This window comes from Danio rerio, chromosome 18, assembly GCF_052040795.2.
Source record: "Danio rerio strain M-AB ecotype USA chromosome 18, GRCz13ab, whole genome shotgun sequence".
NCBI classification, from domain to species: domain Eukaryota; kingdom Metazoa; phylum Chordata; class Actinopteri; order Cypriniformes; family Danionidae; genus Danio; species Danio rerio.
The window spans coordinates 38,162,735-38,177,788 of record NC_141038.1 but is presented as its reverse complement, the minus strand read 5'-3'; the positions used below and the strand labels follow the sequence as shown (position 1 = coordinate 38,177,788).

The 15,054-nt window shown below is 36.7% G+C and overlaps 1 protein-coding gene and 1 long non-coding RNA gene across 11 annotated transcripts in view; one reads left to right on the top strand and one right to left on the bottom strand.

The window, feature by feature from the left end:
* si:ch211-195m9.3 overlaps positions 1-15,054 on the bottom strand; it is a 51,964-nt gene that overhangs the window by 18,418 nt on the left and 18,492 nt on the right. For 3 of the 9 annotated variants that reach the window (XR_015945128.1, XM_087293333.1, XM_087293340.1), the window contains exons 1-2: positions 1,168-1,261; positions 204-231 (exon numbers count right to left, since the gene is read on the bottom strand). Coding sequence is in view for 5 of the 9 variants with exons in the window: in XM_087293333.1 (XP_087149459.1) it covers positions 204-231; positions 1,168-1,207 (68 nt within the window). In the remaining 4 variants the exon portion in view is untranslated. Of the gene's footprint in view, positions 1-203; positions 232-701; positions 1,262-1,588; positions 1,634-1,761; positions 1,938-4,095; positions 4,274-12,186; positions 12,798-15,054 lie in introns of those variants that run through there. The other 6 variants (XM_087293336.1, XM_087293337.1, XM_087293335.1 and 3 more) reach the window with 6 other exon arrangements.
* LOC141378750 (uncharacterized) lies at positions 3,045-8,487 on the top strand. 2 transcript variants are annotated; one of them, XR_015515185.1, is made up of 2 exons: positions 3,045-3,117; positions 3,916-8,487. It is a non-coding gene; the product is annotated as an uncharacterized LOC141378750 (long non-coding RNA). The 2 variants fall into 2 exon arrangements; XR_015515184.1 differs by having other exon boundaries at positions 3,845-8,218.

Sequence of the window (15,054 nt, the reverse complement as noted above, 5' to 3'; positions counted from 1 at the left end):
ATGAGTTATTAAAACTATTGTGTTTAGAAATGTGTACAATTTTTTTTTCTCTGCGTTAATCAGAAATTAAGGAAAAAAATTAATAGGGGGGCTAATAATTCAGGGGGCTAATAATTCTAACTTCAACTGTATGTATCACTAATTCTACTATTACTAAAAAATAGTCTCTTGTGAAACTGTAAAGGATATGTGCAGTTACTTACTGCTTCCCCCTGTCATGATGGCAGATTCCTGAAAAAACAAAGATATGATTCAATATAAAAAGTGTTGTCTTTGCAAAAAATACGTTTTAATCATTCAATTGACTTAATGTAAGTGCATGACCTTTAGTCGTTCACACTAAACAAAATTATTGAATGAAAAAATGAATGAATGAATGAATGAATGAATGAATGAATGAATGAATGAATGAATGAATGAATGAATGTTATGTCTGTGGGCAACCTCCCACCCACCTGGCTCTATTCAGTTCTATGATAGCCTAAAGCAGTTACTTTCACAATTTCTAAAAAAAATAATAATAATAATAAAAAAAAACTTCCATAAAGTAGTCAAAAAGGAGAATAGGCATAATCATTCTAGTGGTAACTTAGCAAATGATAAAATAAATACGATTTTAGCAAATGATAAAATAAAAAAGGCAAACCATTTTTGTTGAATTTCTACCCCAACCAACCACTATTTACAAACAGGCTGCGCACATGAAAATGGACTGCGTCACGTGTGAAGAGACATTTTTCAAGTTCTCAAGAGTCTTGTTATCGGTTCTTGGCAGTTTTGACTGTAGCAGGCTTGTTTGTTCAAATAAATTAGCTGTTACTCCAACAAGCCTTTAAAACAGGCATGTTTTCGTTCGGCTAAGAATGCTAAGCAGTTCCAAACAAATACAGACAAGAAACTATAACATTATTGCCATATGCAGCATTTCTAAAGACAACATATGCGCGCACATACAGCCATTCTGCAACGAAATACTGACTGACAACTTGCTATGATAGATCGATAAAGAAATAGCAGAACTCTACTCGGAATCACATTCAACAATACAGAGCACGTCTAAACGGAGACAAAACAACGGCTTTTATCATAACATCAAACAAGCGCTAAGTAAGATACACCACAGGATAAAATAAGCTGTGTACTAGTGCAAATATCAAATCACGCTACCACAGTCATAGAGTACTTTCCCTCGTTGCTCTGTCAACATTGTATCCAGTGTAGGTGGGTGTGTAACTATTCCTTGCTTTACACTTCCAGGCTCAGTTGGTGCGTGTGCGCACATCAGTAATCTGATTCTGCGCTCTGTGCTTCAGAGCGCGAGCAACAGTTCGTCACTCAACAAATGTAAAATAATTTCTATGGATCAGATTCGTCTCTCCACCACCAAAAAAGTTAATAAAAAATGAGTAACAAAGTAAATAAATAAACATAAGGAGAAAAAGCTTGCCATGTATTGTTTTGGTGGTTAAAGAAATAAATACTAATAATAATTGAAATGATAAAATCCACATTATTTAGACACATGTGGAATTCTAATGGCCAGTGTTAAATAGTAAAGGTGTAATTATAGCAGTGTTCCCTTGCTTACCTTGTGCAGAGGATGTGGCAAAAATCCACAATATTGTCACCACACCTGGAATACAATTAATTAATTAATTAATTAAATAAATAAATAAAAAATATATAAAATTACATTTTTACAATAAAAATCGAAAAATCTACAATATACTAAGCAACTAAATAAAAAATGAGCTGTCATACATGAAGTTGATCTGTAGACTTTCATTGTAGTCAATACCCCTGTTCAAAAGCTTGAATTTCCAAGCTAAGTGAGATGACAATTTATGTACTCCAAAAATAAAATTTAGGTCCGCCTCCACAGGCTGCATCACTGGATTAAGGAAGGATCACATGTAGTTTTTGATTCCTTGCAGCACCTAAAGGAAATGACAATTATGGGCATTCTATTTTAAATATCTAGAGCTTTAGATCTGATGCCCTTTTGAAGTTTTCATTTAGCTAAACATGGATCTGCGTGGGATCATGTAAGTAATCCACGCAGCTCACTGATAAGACTTTACGCTGTAGTAATAATCTCTCAAAGGTTTCTCCTGTAAAGTACTGCATAAAATTGCTTTGGAATATTGCCATTGCAAAATAAACAAGAAAAGAAAATCTGAAAAAACCTGGTGGCAGCAATTCACTACAAGAATGATTCAAAATGATTAAGCAAGCCACTGATAATTTTCTGAATGGGCAACTGATCACTGTACTTTTCATGTTTCATTTTATTATAGTGTTTCTGAATTAAAGAATATTTCTAAAATATTAATATATTAATAACAATAATAATAATTATAACATTATATATATATATATATATATATATATATATATATATATATATATATATATATATATATATATATATATATATATATATATTGTGTGTGTGTGTGTCTGTGTTTAATTTCATGCAGGCATATATTTCTGCAGTAACACATTCACATATCCAGAATCAGTGGTTTCCTCAGATCATCACCAGAGGTCACCATCACCAGAATATTGACTGTATCCCCAAACTCCACTTCCTACTATCCACTGAACACATTTGCACCTGTTCCATGTCAGATGGATTATTTTAGTCACACACATAAATTTTTCCTGGTAACTCCTTTTGATTACTGTGTTTGACTTTGGATTGTTAGCTAATTTTTCATTCTGTATGTTTTCTGTGGTAGTTCTGGGTAAATTGTCAAGAAAGTTCGGAGAAATAGATGGTCAAATTGTTGAAGAGCCTCCTGTGTATACGTCTCCTGCTCCTGGACAGACATAGGATATAGCAGCTTAATTGGAGTTTACCTGTGATGAAATTAGTTGATTGGACATGATTTGAAAAGGCATATGTGATACACACAAAGTGTATATTCAATTGTGTTGTTTTGTTTAAATAAGATGGGTTTAAAAGTTATAAAATATGTTCGTGCAGTATTTGTTTGCAAAATAGTGGACATTTGCGTTTTCATGGAGAGGACTTTTATTTTGACACTCGATCCACGGAGCTGCAAGGGAGCAGACGTGACTCCGTGGTTTTCATTTCATTATCCTGTTTTACAGGTAAATATGGACAAACTAAACATAATATTACAGTGAATGTGTATTATTTTGACGTGTGGAATATGTACAAGTGTATAAGGTGATTTAAAAGTATGTTTGAGTGCCGATTATATGTTTTGTTTGCACTAATGTACAAAAATAAGTTGTTAAGTGTGCTCCAGTGATCGCTATAGCAGTCTATGTTATTGTAATATTTATTTTAAGGTAAAAGCCACCTGTTTAGACATGTAAAGAGTTAATTTATTATGGTTAAATGGCTCCGTGAGGCTCACTCAGCACTCGCGTTTGGCGCGCTTAATGGTCACGTGACCACTCACTGAAGGGAAGCACAAAGAGCTGCTGCAGCTAAGGGGTTTCTCCTAAAATGCCTCTACATGAGAGAAAATGGTGCAGTTCAGTTCACATTGACTGAGAATAAGAGTATTGCTGAGTGTATACTAGTTTTACAGCTTCATATGTACGTCTATAAATAATATATTTGTAATTAATAATTGTTAATACTGATTAAGATGTGTATTGAGTATTCTAAGGACAACTAAAAGGGAAAAAAAGAGAAGATAAGACAGAGTGTGATTGATTTTCAATGTTGTAGACACTAGAGTGATTATATGGTTGATTTTATCTGTTCTAAAGTGACAAAATGTGTGAGACAGACAGTTTATTGTGAATCGTGAATGATTTAAAAAGCAAATTTATTGTTATTTTCTGATGCTGTACAATAAATTAGCAGATCGCCAGAGGAGCTGCAAGGGAGCAGACGTGACTCCGTGGTTTTCATTTCATTATCCTGTTTTACAGTTAAACAGTAATCTGTCTGCTGGGTCTCCGGAGGCAGGGCCTGCAACACATACACTTGTCTATATAAGGTCCCAGAGTTGACAGTGCATGTCAAAGCACAAACCAAGCACGAAGACAAAGGAATTGTCTGTAGACCTCCAAGACAGGATTGTCTCGAGGCACAAGGCTGGGGAAGGATACGGAAAAAAAGTTCCAATGAGCACAGTGGCCTCCATGATCTGTAAGTGGAAGATGTTTGGAACCATCAGGACTCTTCCTCGAGCTGGCCAGCCATCTAAGCTGAGTGATCGGGGGAGAAGGGCCTTAGTCAGGGAGGTGATCAATAGCCTGATGATCACTCTGTCTGAGCCCCAGCGTTCTGTTGTGGAGAGAGGAGAAACTTGTATGGTAGAGTGGCCAGAGGGAAGCCGCTCCGTGCCTGGAATTTTCTAAAAGGCATCTAAAGGACTCTCAGACCATAAGAAACAAAATTCTCTGGTCTGATGAGACTAAAATTTAACTCTTTGGAGGGAATGCCAGGCGTCACACATCACCAGGCTAATACCATACCTACAGTGAAGCATGGTGTTGGCAGCATCATGCTGTGGGGATGTTTTTCAGCAGCATGAACTGGAAGACTAGTCAGGATAGAGGGGAAGATGAATGCTGCAATGTTCAGAGACAACCTGAATGAAAACCTGCTTCAGAAGGCTCTTGACCTCAGAATGGGCGACGTTTTATCTTTCAGCAGGACAATGACCCAAAGCACAAAATATCAATGGAGTGGCTTAACAACAACTTGGTGAATGCCCTTGAGAGGCCCAGCCAGAGCCCATATCTAAATCCTATTGAACATCTCTAGAGAGATCTGAAAGTTGCTAAAAATGACCAAAGACAGGTGTGCCAAGCGTATGGCATGATATTCAAAAGACTTGAGGCTGTAATTGCTGCCAAAAGTGCATCAACAAAGTATTGAGCAAAGGCTGTCAATACTTATGTACATGAGATTTTTCCCTTTTTTTTGAGGAAGTAAATTAATTTAATCCATGTTGGAATAAGGCTGTAACATAAAAAAGTGAAGAGCTATAGATACTTTCTGGACGCACTTGATACTCAACATTTAAGGAAATTTAGCAGCCAGTGAGTAGATAGGTGATAGCTAAGGGGGTAGATAGGTTGCTGCCTGTTTGCTGAAAAAATCCTGGAACAACATGTATTTAGATAAGATTATTGGGATATATTGGGTTTTATGGTGCATATTACAGCATTTTTATTTTTTTTATATGGTCTTAGGTCTTAAATTGAGATATAGGCTGAGAAGTAATATCTATTTTACATATATGCTAATACAATACTTTAATATCTTATAATAAAATGAAGTGACAATTATTGATATGTTAAAGAGTAGCGAGATTTATATAGTCTGCCCCCTTGAGGGCAGCTATAATGCTGAAGTGGGCCTTATGATAAGTTTGGCAGTCATCCATATGGTGTTTGGCGCAGTGAGCATGTTGACTTGACTGTGGAGACCATCTGTAGAAGAGCTTACTTTGGCATTTACATAAAAAAAAAAAAGTATTGCAGTCTTGCATCATCTGAATCATGTAAAAAAGAAAAGAGGAAAAGTCTGTCTTTTCTTTAAACCTTCTGACAATGATCAATAATCCCTTGAAAAAATCTTTTTGTTTTCCCATCTGTTTCTCTAGTGGGCTGTTTAAGGCCACAGAAGTCTCTCCAAGAGTTTAAAATAATAAGAAGGGAAACACTTTTGCACGTACACTATCTTTGATAGACATTAGTTTTTGTTCTTTTCCCTCTGTTAGACACACCTTTATCAACACTGAGAAAACTGACAATAAATCAATGAATGAATCAATCAATCAATCAATGAATCAATCAATCAATCAACCATTCAATCAGTCAATCAATCATAGCACTTATATAAGTGCTATCTGGATCTTTTAAATATGAAGACCACTAACAAAAGCCCTGCTCACACTATGGAATTTTAGCCACGATTTGGTCATTTGAGACAAATTTGGGAAATCTTAAAAGACTTTTGAAATCTTAGGCTAAAACCTGTGATATTTAATCGTTGCTTTCACATGTTCATAGACTGCCGCTTATTGGCTGTTGCATGATTTCCCTCCCTTCTGGCATTGTCAGTTAAACTTTCCTGTAATGTTACAACAGCTGTGACAAAAGTCAATCCAAAAACCAATGGGAGCATCAAATGTGATGATGCAACAACAAACCACTGCGGGGAAATGTCAAAACAGCTTTTTTTCCTGGTTATATTATTGAGGCACACCGTGTGCAAAATCGCAGCTACAGATTGTTTTTGTTTGCTTTGTGGGATCATTTCAAAAAACAAGATAGTGAAAGTGTCACGGATAAATGACCTCAAACTCTAGATGAGTTTTCTTTCATGTTTGGCACATCTTTACTTTTGTTCAGACGTTATGACAGCTGAGATATTACAGTGTGATGTGGAAGTCATGTTAGTGCAGTCTGACATTATTCTACAATCATTTTGGTTTATATATATAAAAAATTTAAAGTGTGAGCCTGGCTTAAGTGGCATTTTAGTCTTAAAGGGCTCATATTAAGGGTTTTTGAAAATGCCCTGCCATGTAGTGTGTAACACAGCTCTAAGTGAAGTGAAGTACCAGCTAAGGCTTACATCTGTAAGTGTACAGTGTTTAAAACTGTTGATTCATCTATAAAAGAATCTACTCATAGTCCTTTAAACGAGTCGCCTTGATAACAAGTCATTAGGTGTTTCGCCATGACGTACTAACGAAACCAAGTTATTCACGTGCACGCGCAAAACCGGGAGATTTGAAACCTGCAGCCCCGCCCTCTAACACAGAAACCCCCCCACACACACACAAACATTGAAACAAACGATTGAAGTCACACCGCAGATGGATATTATTGAGTCTCTACCCAAAGATGAAACCTCAGCATAAGGCTAGCTTTAAGCAGTTAGAAACTACTGGAAACTACATGCTACAAAGAATACTTCATCGGCGTTTGTTAAAGGAAGGATCAGTAAAGAGTAACTTACTGATGGACATGTCAGGATGGGTTTCTTCCTCCATTTCTCAAGTGTAAGTACGTGTGATTAAAGTTGTTGCCTCGTTTACTCTAGCTTGCATATGCATTTAGTTGTGATTTGTTACTTGTAACCGCGTGTACTGTATGAGGTTAACTCGCTATATTCTCATATTGCGTGCAAAGCCACATTAAAAACACAACGCGTGCTGCTTTGTTTACGGAGCTCCGTGGAGGAGGGTAGTGTGTGTGCGTGCGCTGTCATCCGGAGGTGTGTTTGTGTGTGTGCGCGCATTGTCGTCCGGAGGAGGATTAAGTGTGTGTGTGTTTGTGTGTGTGTGTGTGTGTGTGTGCGCGCAAGGACAAGGGCAATTTGTGTGTGTGTGTGTGTGTATGTCTGTGAAAAGAGCAGAGTGAGAAGCTAGGAGATCTCCAAGACAGTTTTTGGAGTTTTTGCTAAATAAATTGTTAGTCGTCTGTATTTTCTGTATTTACATTGACCCACTGACAGCTAAAATCCACGCCTACACTATCGAGCGTGTATGAACTGTGACTACTTTTATATTGCTGATTAGTCTGTCACTGAAGGCAGTCAACCAATTGCAACAGACTGTCATCGGTCCAATCAGCGCAGATTAGCTTGGTGCTAAGGAGTGGTTTGGGAACAAATGAATCACTGGACAATTCATACGGGTGTCGCTGGGAAAATTAGGTAAAATAAATGCAGATTATAAGACCATGAAAGTTTTTTTTGAGCTTGCATGCATATTAGACTGTTGTTGGAGACCCTTACAACCAAAATATTACCCTATTTCATGTATAATATAGGCTCTTTAAGTGCTGTTTATTCGTAAAATTGATACTTCTACTGCTATTTCAACTTAAAAAGTATAAAAGTAAATGATCAAATTTCAAAAGCTAACAATTACCCTCCAAGTTATTTAAGAGGTCTCTCAAGTGGTTTGGAGTTCCCAGTAGTAGCTTGTGGTGGAACTGTGGCATACAGAACAGTGTGTTGTTGTTTTTTCCCCAGTGACCTCAATGAATAAACAGTGATGGCCTGAAACCGTAACGCAGACACCATGCTCGACTACAGAAAAATTTCACTTTGCAAAAAAGTTGCAGCCAGATAGCAATTCAGAATTGGCCACTTCCCATGTGAATCATCTATTTATTTATTGTGTCTCGTCTTGAGTGCCTAACTTCAAATGCCCAAAGCTCTTTCAGCACACTGTAGGGGTGTTTATTAAATCTGTTGAAACACAAACAAGCTTGAGTTTATATCACAGTTTATATCACTTCCATATGACAGTGGACACACTATACCTGCAAACAGTTCTGTGTGTCACAACATTGTCACAACATTGATTCTGCATGATAGGTGCCCTTTAAGAAAAGAGTTTTTCATTTTTATTAGTTGTGTTTTCTATCACAACCTATGTAGAAGATCATTATTGAAGTACTGGAAACATTAGAATGTACCGTATGTTACATTTACAAATAAACATGACAGTATGTTCACTTTCAAGCTGAAAATGTACATGCTGGTCTAGGTTAAAGGTGCAGTAGGTGATTATCATTAGATGTCTTCAAAGTCTATTCATATTTCAATAGTGATGATTAAAGTAAATGATCTAAATGTATTTAAATGTATTTTTATATTCTGGGCATAACACTAATGTTCATCCAATTAAATATTGTCGGACCATCAAATAACTTAATTACAACATCATCTCAAACTTTTTGTCAACAAATTTAATTTGAAATTCTGCGCAGCCACTTTACAGTGTTGCCAATTTAACAACCTTGTCATTATATTTAGCGACTTTTCAGACCCCCCTAGCGACAAATATTTTAAAAAGCGACTAGCGACAAATCTAGCAACTTTTTTGTGTGTTACTGGAGATTTTTATAGATTATCATTTGTCCATACTGTACCACCCCTACTCAACGTCCCTTCTCAACGAGCTGCGGGTGATGCCGCCGGTCCCTCCCCCATCTCAGAGCACTGACAGGCAGCCCAGTCCTCGTACACCAGCCTCTCCCACCTGCAGACTGAGAGCAGATCACTCCTCTGCATACCAATGACAAATGATTTGGCACTGGGAGTATGAAGTTATTTCCCTTGTACAGTCACACCGAGCTGCTTCTCCTTTATTTTAACAATTTATTGAAATTACAATCGCAGATATTTTAAATGAGAGTTTCATAACTTGTCTGAGTTTATTACGTCTGAGAGATTACTGCAATTACACTACGCATCTATAATGATATACGGTATTCAAACAGCAATAAATTGAGTTAAATTGACATGCTTGAATAAAGCGTAGTGCAAATATAAAAACCCCTTTATTAACTATAGGCTGTTAAACAAACAGAAATGCTAGAACGTGATGACGTCAGTAATATGCAAATTGACGTATGATGTAATCTAGCGACTTTTCAGGCAGAGCTTAGCGTCTTTTTGTTGAAAATAGTTGGCAATAGAGCCTCTTTAAGCAAACAGATACATCACTCCCGCCATGTCGAGCATACACGTGAAGTATAGATCTACCGCTGACAGAGAGACGTCATCAGGCAAACTCTGCATCAGTCTGAACTTCTTTCTGAAAGATCAATGTGGTATTGTATGCATGAAAAGAAGGGTTGTTTCTGAAAGTGCTTCTGCCAAAAATGCAGAATCAACACTTTTCTAAACCCTGAATCAATATCGTAATTACGTTTGCACACTGGAGGGAAATGATGTTATGCACAAAACAACGATCTAAAGGGTGACACCATGGCTGAAGTATTACATTTAGACAGGTTTAGGTTTTAAAGGGCACCTAGTTTTACCCCTTTTTAAAGATTTAATATTAATATTATGGTTCTTCTAAGTGTGCCTATTTAGGTTCACTTCAAAACACAATTCAGATTTTTTTATTATAATGTGTTAAAAAAGAGTCATTTTGGGGGCGTGTACACAGGTCGTTGTTTTAGGGGTGTAATGCTTCACATGAAAATTAGTTTCAACTTCCTGCCCAACTTAACAAGTGGGCAGAACCAAGAGCTCCACCGCTGTGAGTATGGCAACAGACAGGCAGACAGAGAGAAGCAACATGAGTGAGAGGACCAGTAATTAGCCGTACATGTTGGACACAGCCCAAGCAGAGACCACTGTTAAGGAATTATAATTCCTAATGTGCCAGAATGTATCTAGTAGTAGTATTTAGTATGAGTAGAAGTTACAAAATCATTTGTGTCTTTGTATATTTTTACAGCCACTATGTAACGATGTATGTGTCATCCGTGTAGGGTTGTAATGATTAACAGCACTTTAATTTGTCATGATTAATTGATTAATAAGGCTTCTCAACACGCTGAGACTAATAACCACGCACACTGGATTTATGTCTATCAATATTGGTGGGCGGGTGATCTGCTCTCCTACATCAAGTTGTGGTCGGTTTCAAAACCGCTCCAATTGGTCACCATTTTGATGTTGTTAAATTGAAAAAAGTACCGGGTGTGTTTATATCACCCTAATATGACAATCTATACACTATACACACGTCTGTTCAAACTGATTTTTCCCCATAGGTGCCCTTTAAAACAATTTTAGCCACTCAAAGCGGTAACACTTTACAATAACAGTACATGAATAATGATGTATTAATATGTAAACTAAACATTACTTTATTATGAATTAATAATGTGTTAAGGTATGCACTAATTATGAATTAACTTTAACTGCAACATGATTCACATGAGTTCATGTGTGAATAATGGCTACCTTAATTACTTGTTAGTTCATGATTGTTTGTTAATTAATGTATTAATTACCACATTAGTTTATGCTTAATTTAACCATGATGAACTCATGATATGTTAATGTATAATTATGTTGTGACTTTACTTGGAGGGTCACATCATCATTAACCAATTCTTAACTTCTCATGAACTCCTTATGCACGTCCAACTAGTGAGTTTACACTGAATAACAATAGAAAAGTGTTCTGTCAACATCAACATGAAGAGGAGTTCATAAGTAGTTAAGGATGAGTTAATAGTGATGTGCCCCTCCAAGTAAAGTCATGACATAACTATACATTAACAGCTCTTGAGTTCATGTTGGTTACATTTAGCCGAAACTTAAATGTTAATTAATACATTAATTAACAACATGTACTAACAAGTAATTAAGGTAGTCGTTATTCACACATGAACTCATGTGACTCATGTTGTACTTAAAGTTAATTCATGACTAGTGCATACCTTAACTCATCATTTATTCATAATAAATTAATGTTTAGTTTACATATTAATACGTCATTATTCATGTACTGTTATTGTAAAGTGTTACCCTCAAAGCTTATGTAGATTGTGTTCTTGCTTATGAATGTGTTTATATGCACGGAAGTATGTTTCAGCCGATGAAAACATCTGGCGTTTTCGATAATATAGTTTGTTAAATAGACTTGGGCATTCGTTTAGGTGATGAAAACAAGCGATGTACGAGAGGATCAGCGAGCACAATTAAAAATGAAAAGTCACTCGTTGTCTTAGTGTAATGTAAAAAGATAACAGGATATTTCTGTTTTAGCACATTTAGCACATAGCATTTTTTTTCTCGTAATTTTTATACACAGTAGTTGAATAACAAATCATTGGGAATAACAAGATTGTTTGTTTTTTTGTTTTGGGTTTTTTTTTATTCATTCCAGGTTTTTACCCACTTTAGATAATGGCAATACTGTTTACATGAATGCGTCATTGTATTTACTAAAAAGTTTGGATAACATTTATCATTCTGCATTGTGTTTTATTTCCAATGCTTACTCACACACCTACCATAGTTTACTGTACAATAATGTTGGCTTTAATGTATCGTCTTTCGGACGAGACATTAAAACAAGGTCCTGATTCTCTGTCGTCATAAAAAAATCCCATTTTAACTTTTCGTAAAGAGTAGGGGTGTAACCCCAGTGTCCTGGCCAAATTCCCTCCATCTGCCCTTACAATCATGGCCTCACAATTTATCACTATCCATCAAATTGGCTGTATCACTCTCTCCACTCCACCAATAGCTGGTGTGTGGTGAGTGCACTGGCGCCACTGTCCTGTGGCTGCTGTTGCATCATCCAAGTGGATGCTGCACACTAGTGGTGGTGTGGAGAGACTCCCTTTATGATTGTGAAGTGCTTTGGGTGTATGGTCATACACAATAAATGTGCTATATAAATACACATTACGTACTTACTTACTTGGCTGGTCCTCCTTACATCAAATAAGAAAATCATATATGTTGCTGTTTATAGTAAATGCATTGTGGGGTATGCTTTCAAAATATATTTCTAGTTCTAGTAATGCTTGGTCAGAAATAACTATCAGTCTAGATCTGGATTTAATTAGAAGTGTCTGAATTGCATTCAGAACATGGAAAATCAGCAATTCCTTCTTTGAATCATTTTGAAAGTTTATTGCACCCTGAATTGAGTAAGCCTTGTTGTCGTTTTAATTAGGAGGTTTATGTGTGATCCCAGCAATGCAGTGGCAGGGCAGTAGGTAGTGCTGTGGCCTCAAACCAAGAGGGTAACTGGTTCGAGCCTCAGCTGGCTCAGTTGGCGTTTCTGTGTGGAGTTTGCATGTTCTCCCTGCATTCGTGTGGGCTTCCTCCGGGTGCTCCGCTTTCCCCCACAGTCCAAAGACATATGGTACAGGTGAAGTGGGCAGGCTAAATTGTCAGTAGTGTATGAATGTTTCCCAGAGATAGGTTGCAGTTGGAAGGGCATCCACTGTGTAAAACGTGCTGGATAAGTTGGCGGTTCATTCCACTGTGGTGACCCCAGATTAATAAAGGGTCTAAGCTGAAAAGAAAATAAATGAATGAATGAATAATCCCTGTTGTTTTATGGTAAATACATATAATGACATTGCGTTATCTTACAAGTATTTTTTTATTTATTTATTTTTTGGCCAGAACTTCCTGGAAAAATACGTTTTATTAATCTCAATGGGACCTGAGAAAGGAAAGAAAGAAACAAACAAACAAAAAGAGAGAAAGCAATATAGATCCATACATGCATACATACATACATATATGTATATATACACATACATACATACATACATGCATACATACATATCTTCCTGCTGTGAGACAACAATGCTAACCGCTGAGCCACTGTGCTGCAAATAGCTGTATCTTAGTGAAATATTGTCCTGCACTCTCATAAATAAAGGTACATGAGCTGTCACTGGGGTGGTACCTTTCCAAAAGGTACACATTTGTACATAAAGGGTCCACATTGGTACCCTTAAATGTATATATGAGTACGTAAAAATTGAGAGGAACACTTCTGTACTTTTCATTTTAAAGATTTATTTTTGGCTTTTTTTTAGGTAGGACAGTAATGAGATAGGAAGCAAAGTGGAAGTGAGAGGGGTAGGATTGAGAAATGTCCTGAGCTGGGATTCAAACTCGGGACACCCTGATGTGCTACTGCACCATATGTCAACCATGCTAACCACTAGGCTACTGCGCCAACACCTTTGTACTTTTTAGGTACTAATATGTACCCTTGTGGTATTAATATGGATCCTGTAAAAAATCTCTATTTCCAAATGTATACACTTGAGACTTGTTTTGTGGTCCATATATGATGTCAACATGTCTGTACTCCACTAAGAATCCAGTTCATGTAAAATAAAACTTTTATCAGGCATCTGATATGTTCATGTGAGTTTTCGTGTGTGTGTGTGAGAGAAAACAGTTAATGAGTGCACTTTTAGATGAAAACATAACATGTTTTCATATATGAAATATTATCTTCACAATTGTTCTATAAACACATTAGGCTGGTCTTGAGAAACTGCACCCATACTCCAGCTTCACCCCTTCCTTTTACGTCAAGATATCTGTATTCAATTCCCTAAGAAAACGTCACACCCAGGGCAGGACTTATTATTTTCAGTGAATACTGAATACTCTGGCTTTTATTATTACGGAGTAGCATAGCCAAAAAATTCACAAAAAAAGAAAATTGCATTGAGGTTTCATGCAATCACGTGGTTGAGGTAATAAAAATTCATTATAATAAAATTTAAATCAGAAAGTTTTTTTCTTATTTGAAGAACTGAAGTGTTATCTAACCTGGCCAGCTGATAGAAGAGAAAATTGAGAAAAAGAGTTGTATGAGTGCTAAAAAAAGTTCCCTTCAAGGAGATTTGTTCTGCATCATGAATAGCAATAAAATCACAATGACATTGTGTGATGACATCAGACTGTGAAATCTAGCCAATGTTGTGGTGTGACCTCATAGATTGGACAGTGAAGATACAACTGCAACTAAAATAAAGCAGAGTGTCTTCTCTTCAGCAAGCGCTCTGTGTGTAATAGTGTTCCTTTGTCTGGTGTTATTTGTTTCCAAGCATAACTCACTTTATCTTAAACAACAGCAATTTAGAGAACGTTTTAATGTTGATTATAATCAAAAATGCCTGTAGCCACTCAGGCTAGCACATGTTTGCATAAAACAGTATATAATTATATCTTTGTCTACATACAGTGGCTTTTGTCTCAGCCATATCCCTTGCTAATTTCAGGAACTGCCACAATGCAGGAGGTTTGAACAGTAGTGGTCTGGAACCTTCCAGAAATAAGACATGATGCAGTGTGCGCTTTCATTTAAAATAAATATAAATCTTGCACAACAATCATGGGTTTTATTCCTTGGCCAGGGATGAATGGGGCACATTTTTAGCCCAGGAAATTCCACACTCACCCAGGCCCTCTTTTAGTATATGAACTGATCACAGATTTGTACGATTTGGCCAATACAACAATATAAAGAGTGTGACACTTTAGAGTTTGTCAATCATTTCTGTATTCTGTCTTTGGTGAGTAGTTGGCAGTTACCCCTGATAAATCAGAGACTAAGACAATCGGAAATTAATGAAAGAATGTGTCCATTTTAGACAAAAATGGTGTTTAATCTTCCCATATAGCAAAATTTCTCTGGTCCTGCTCTGGCCCACACAATCAAGTTTTGCTTGGCCCACAGGCCGCAGCAAATTACGGTACATGACTGGACCAAATCTGGCTTCAAAACAAGGGCCAAACAT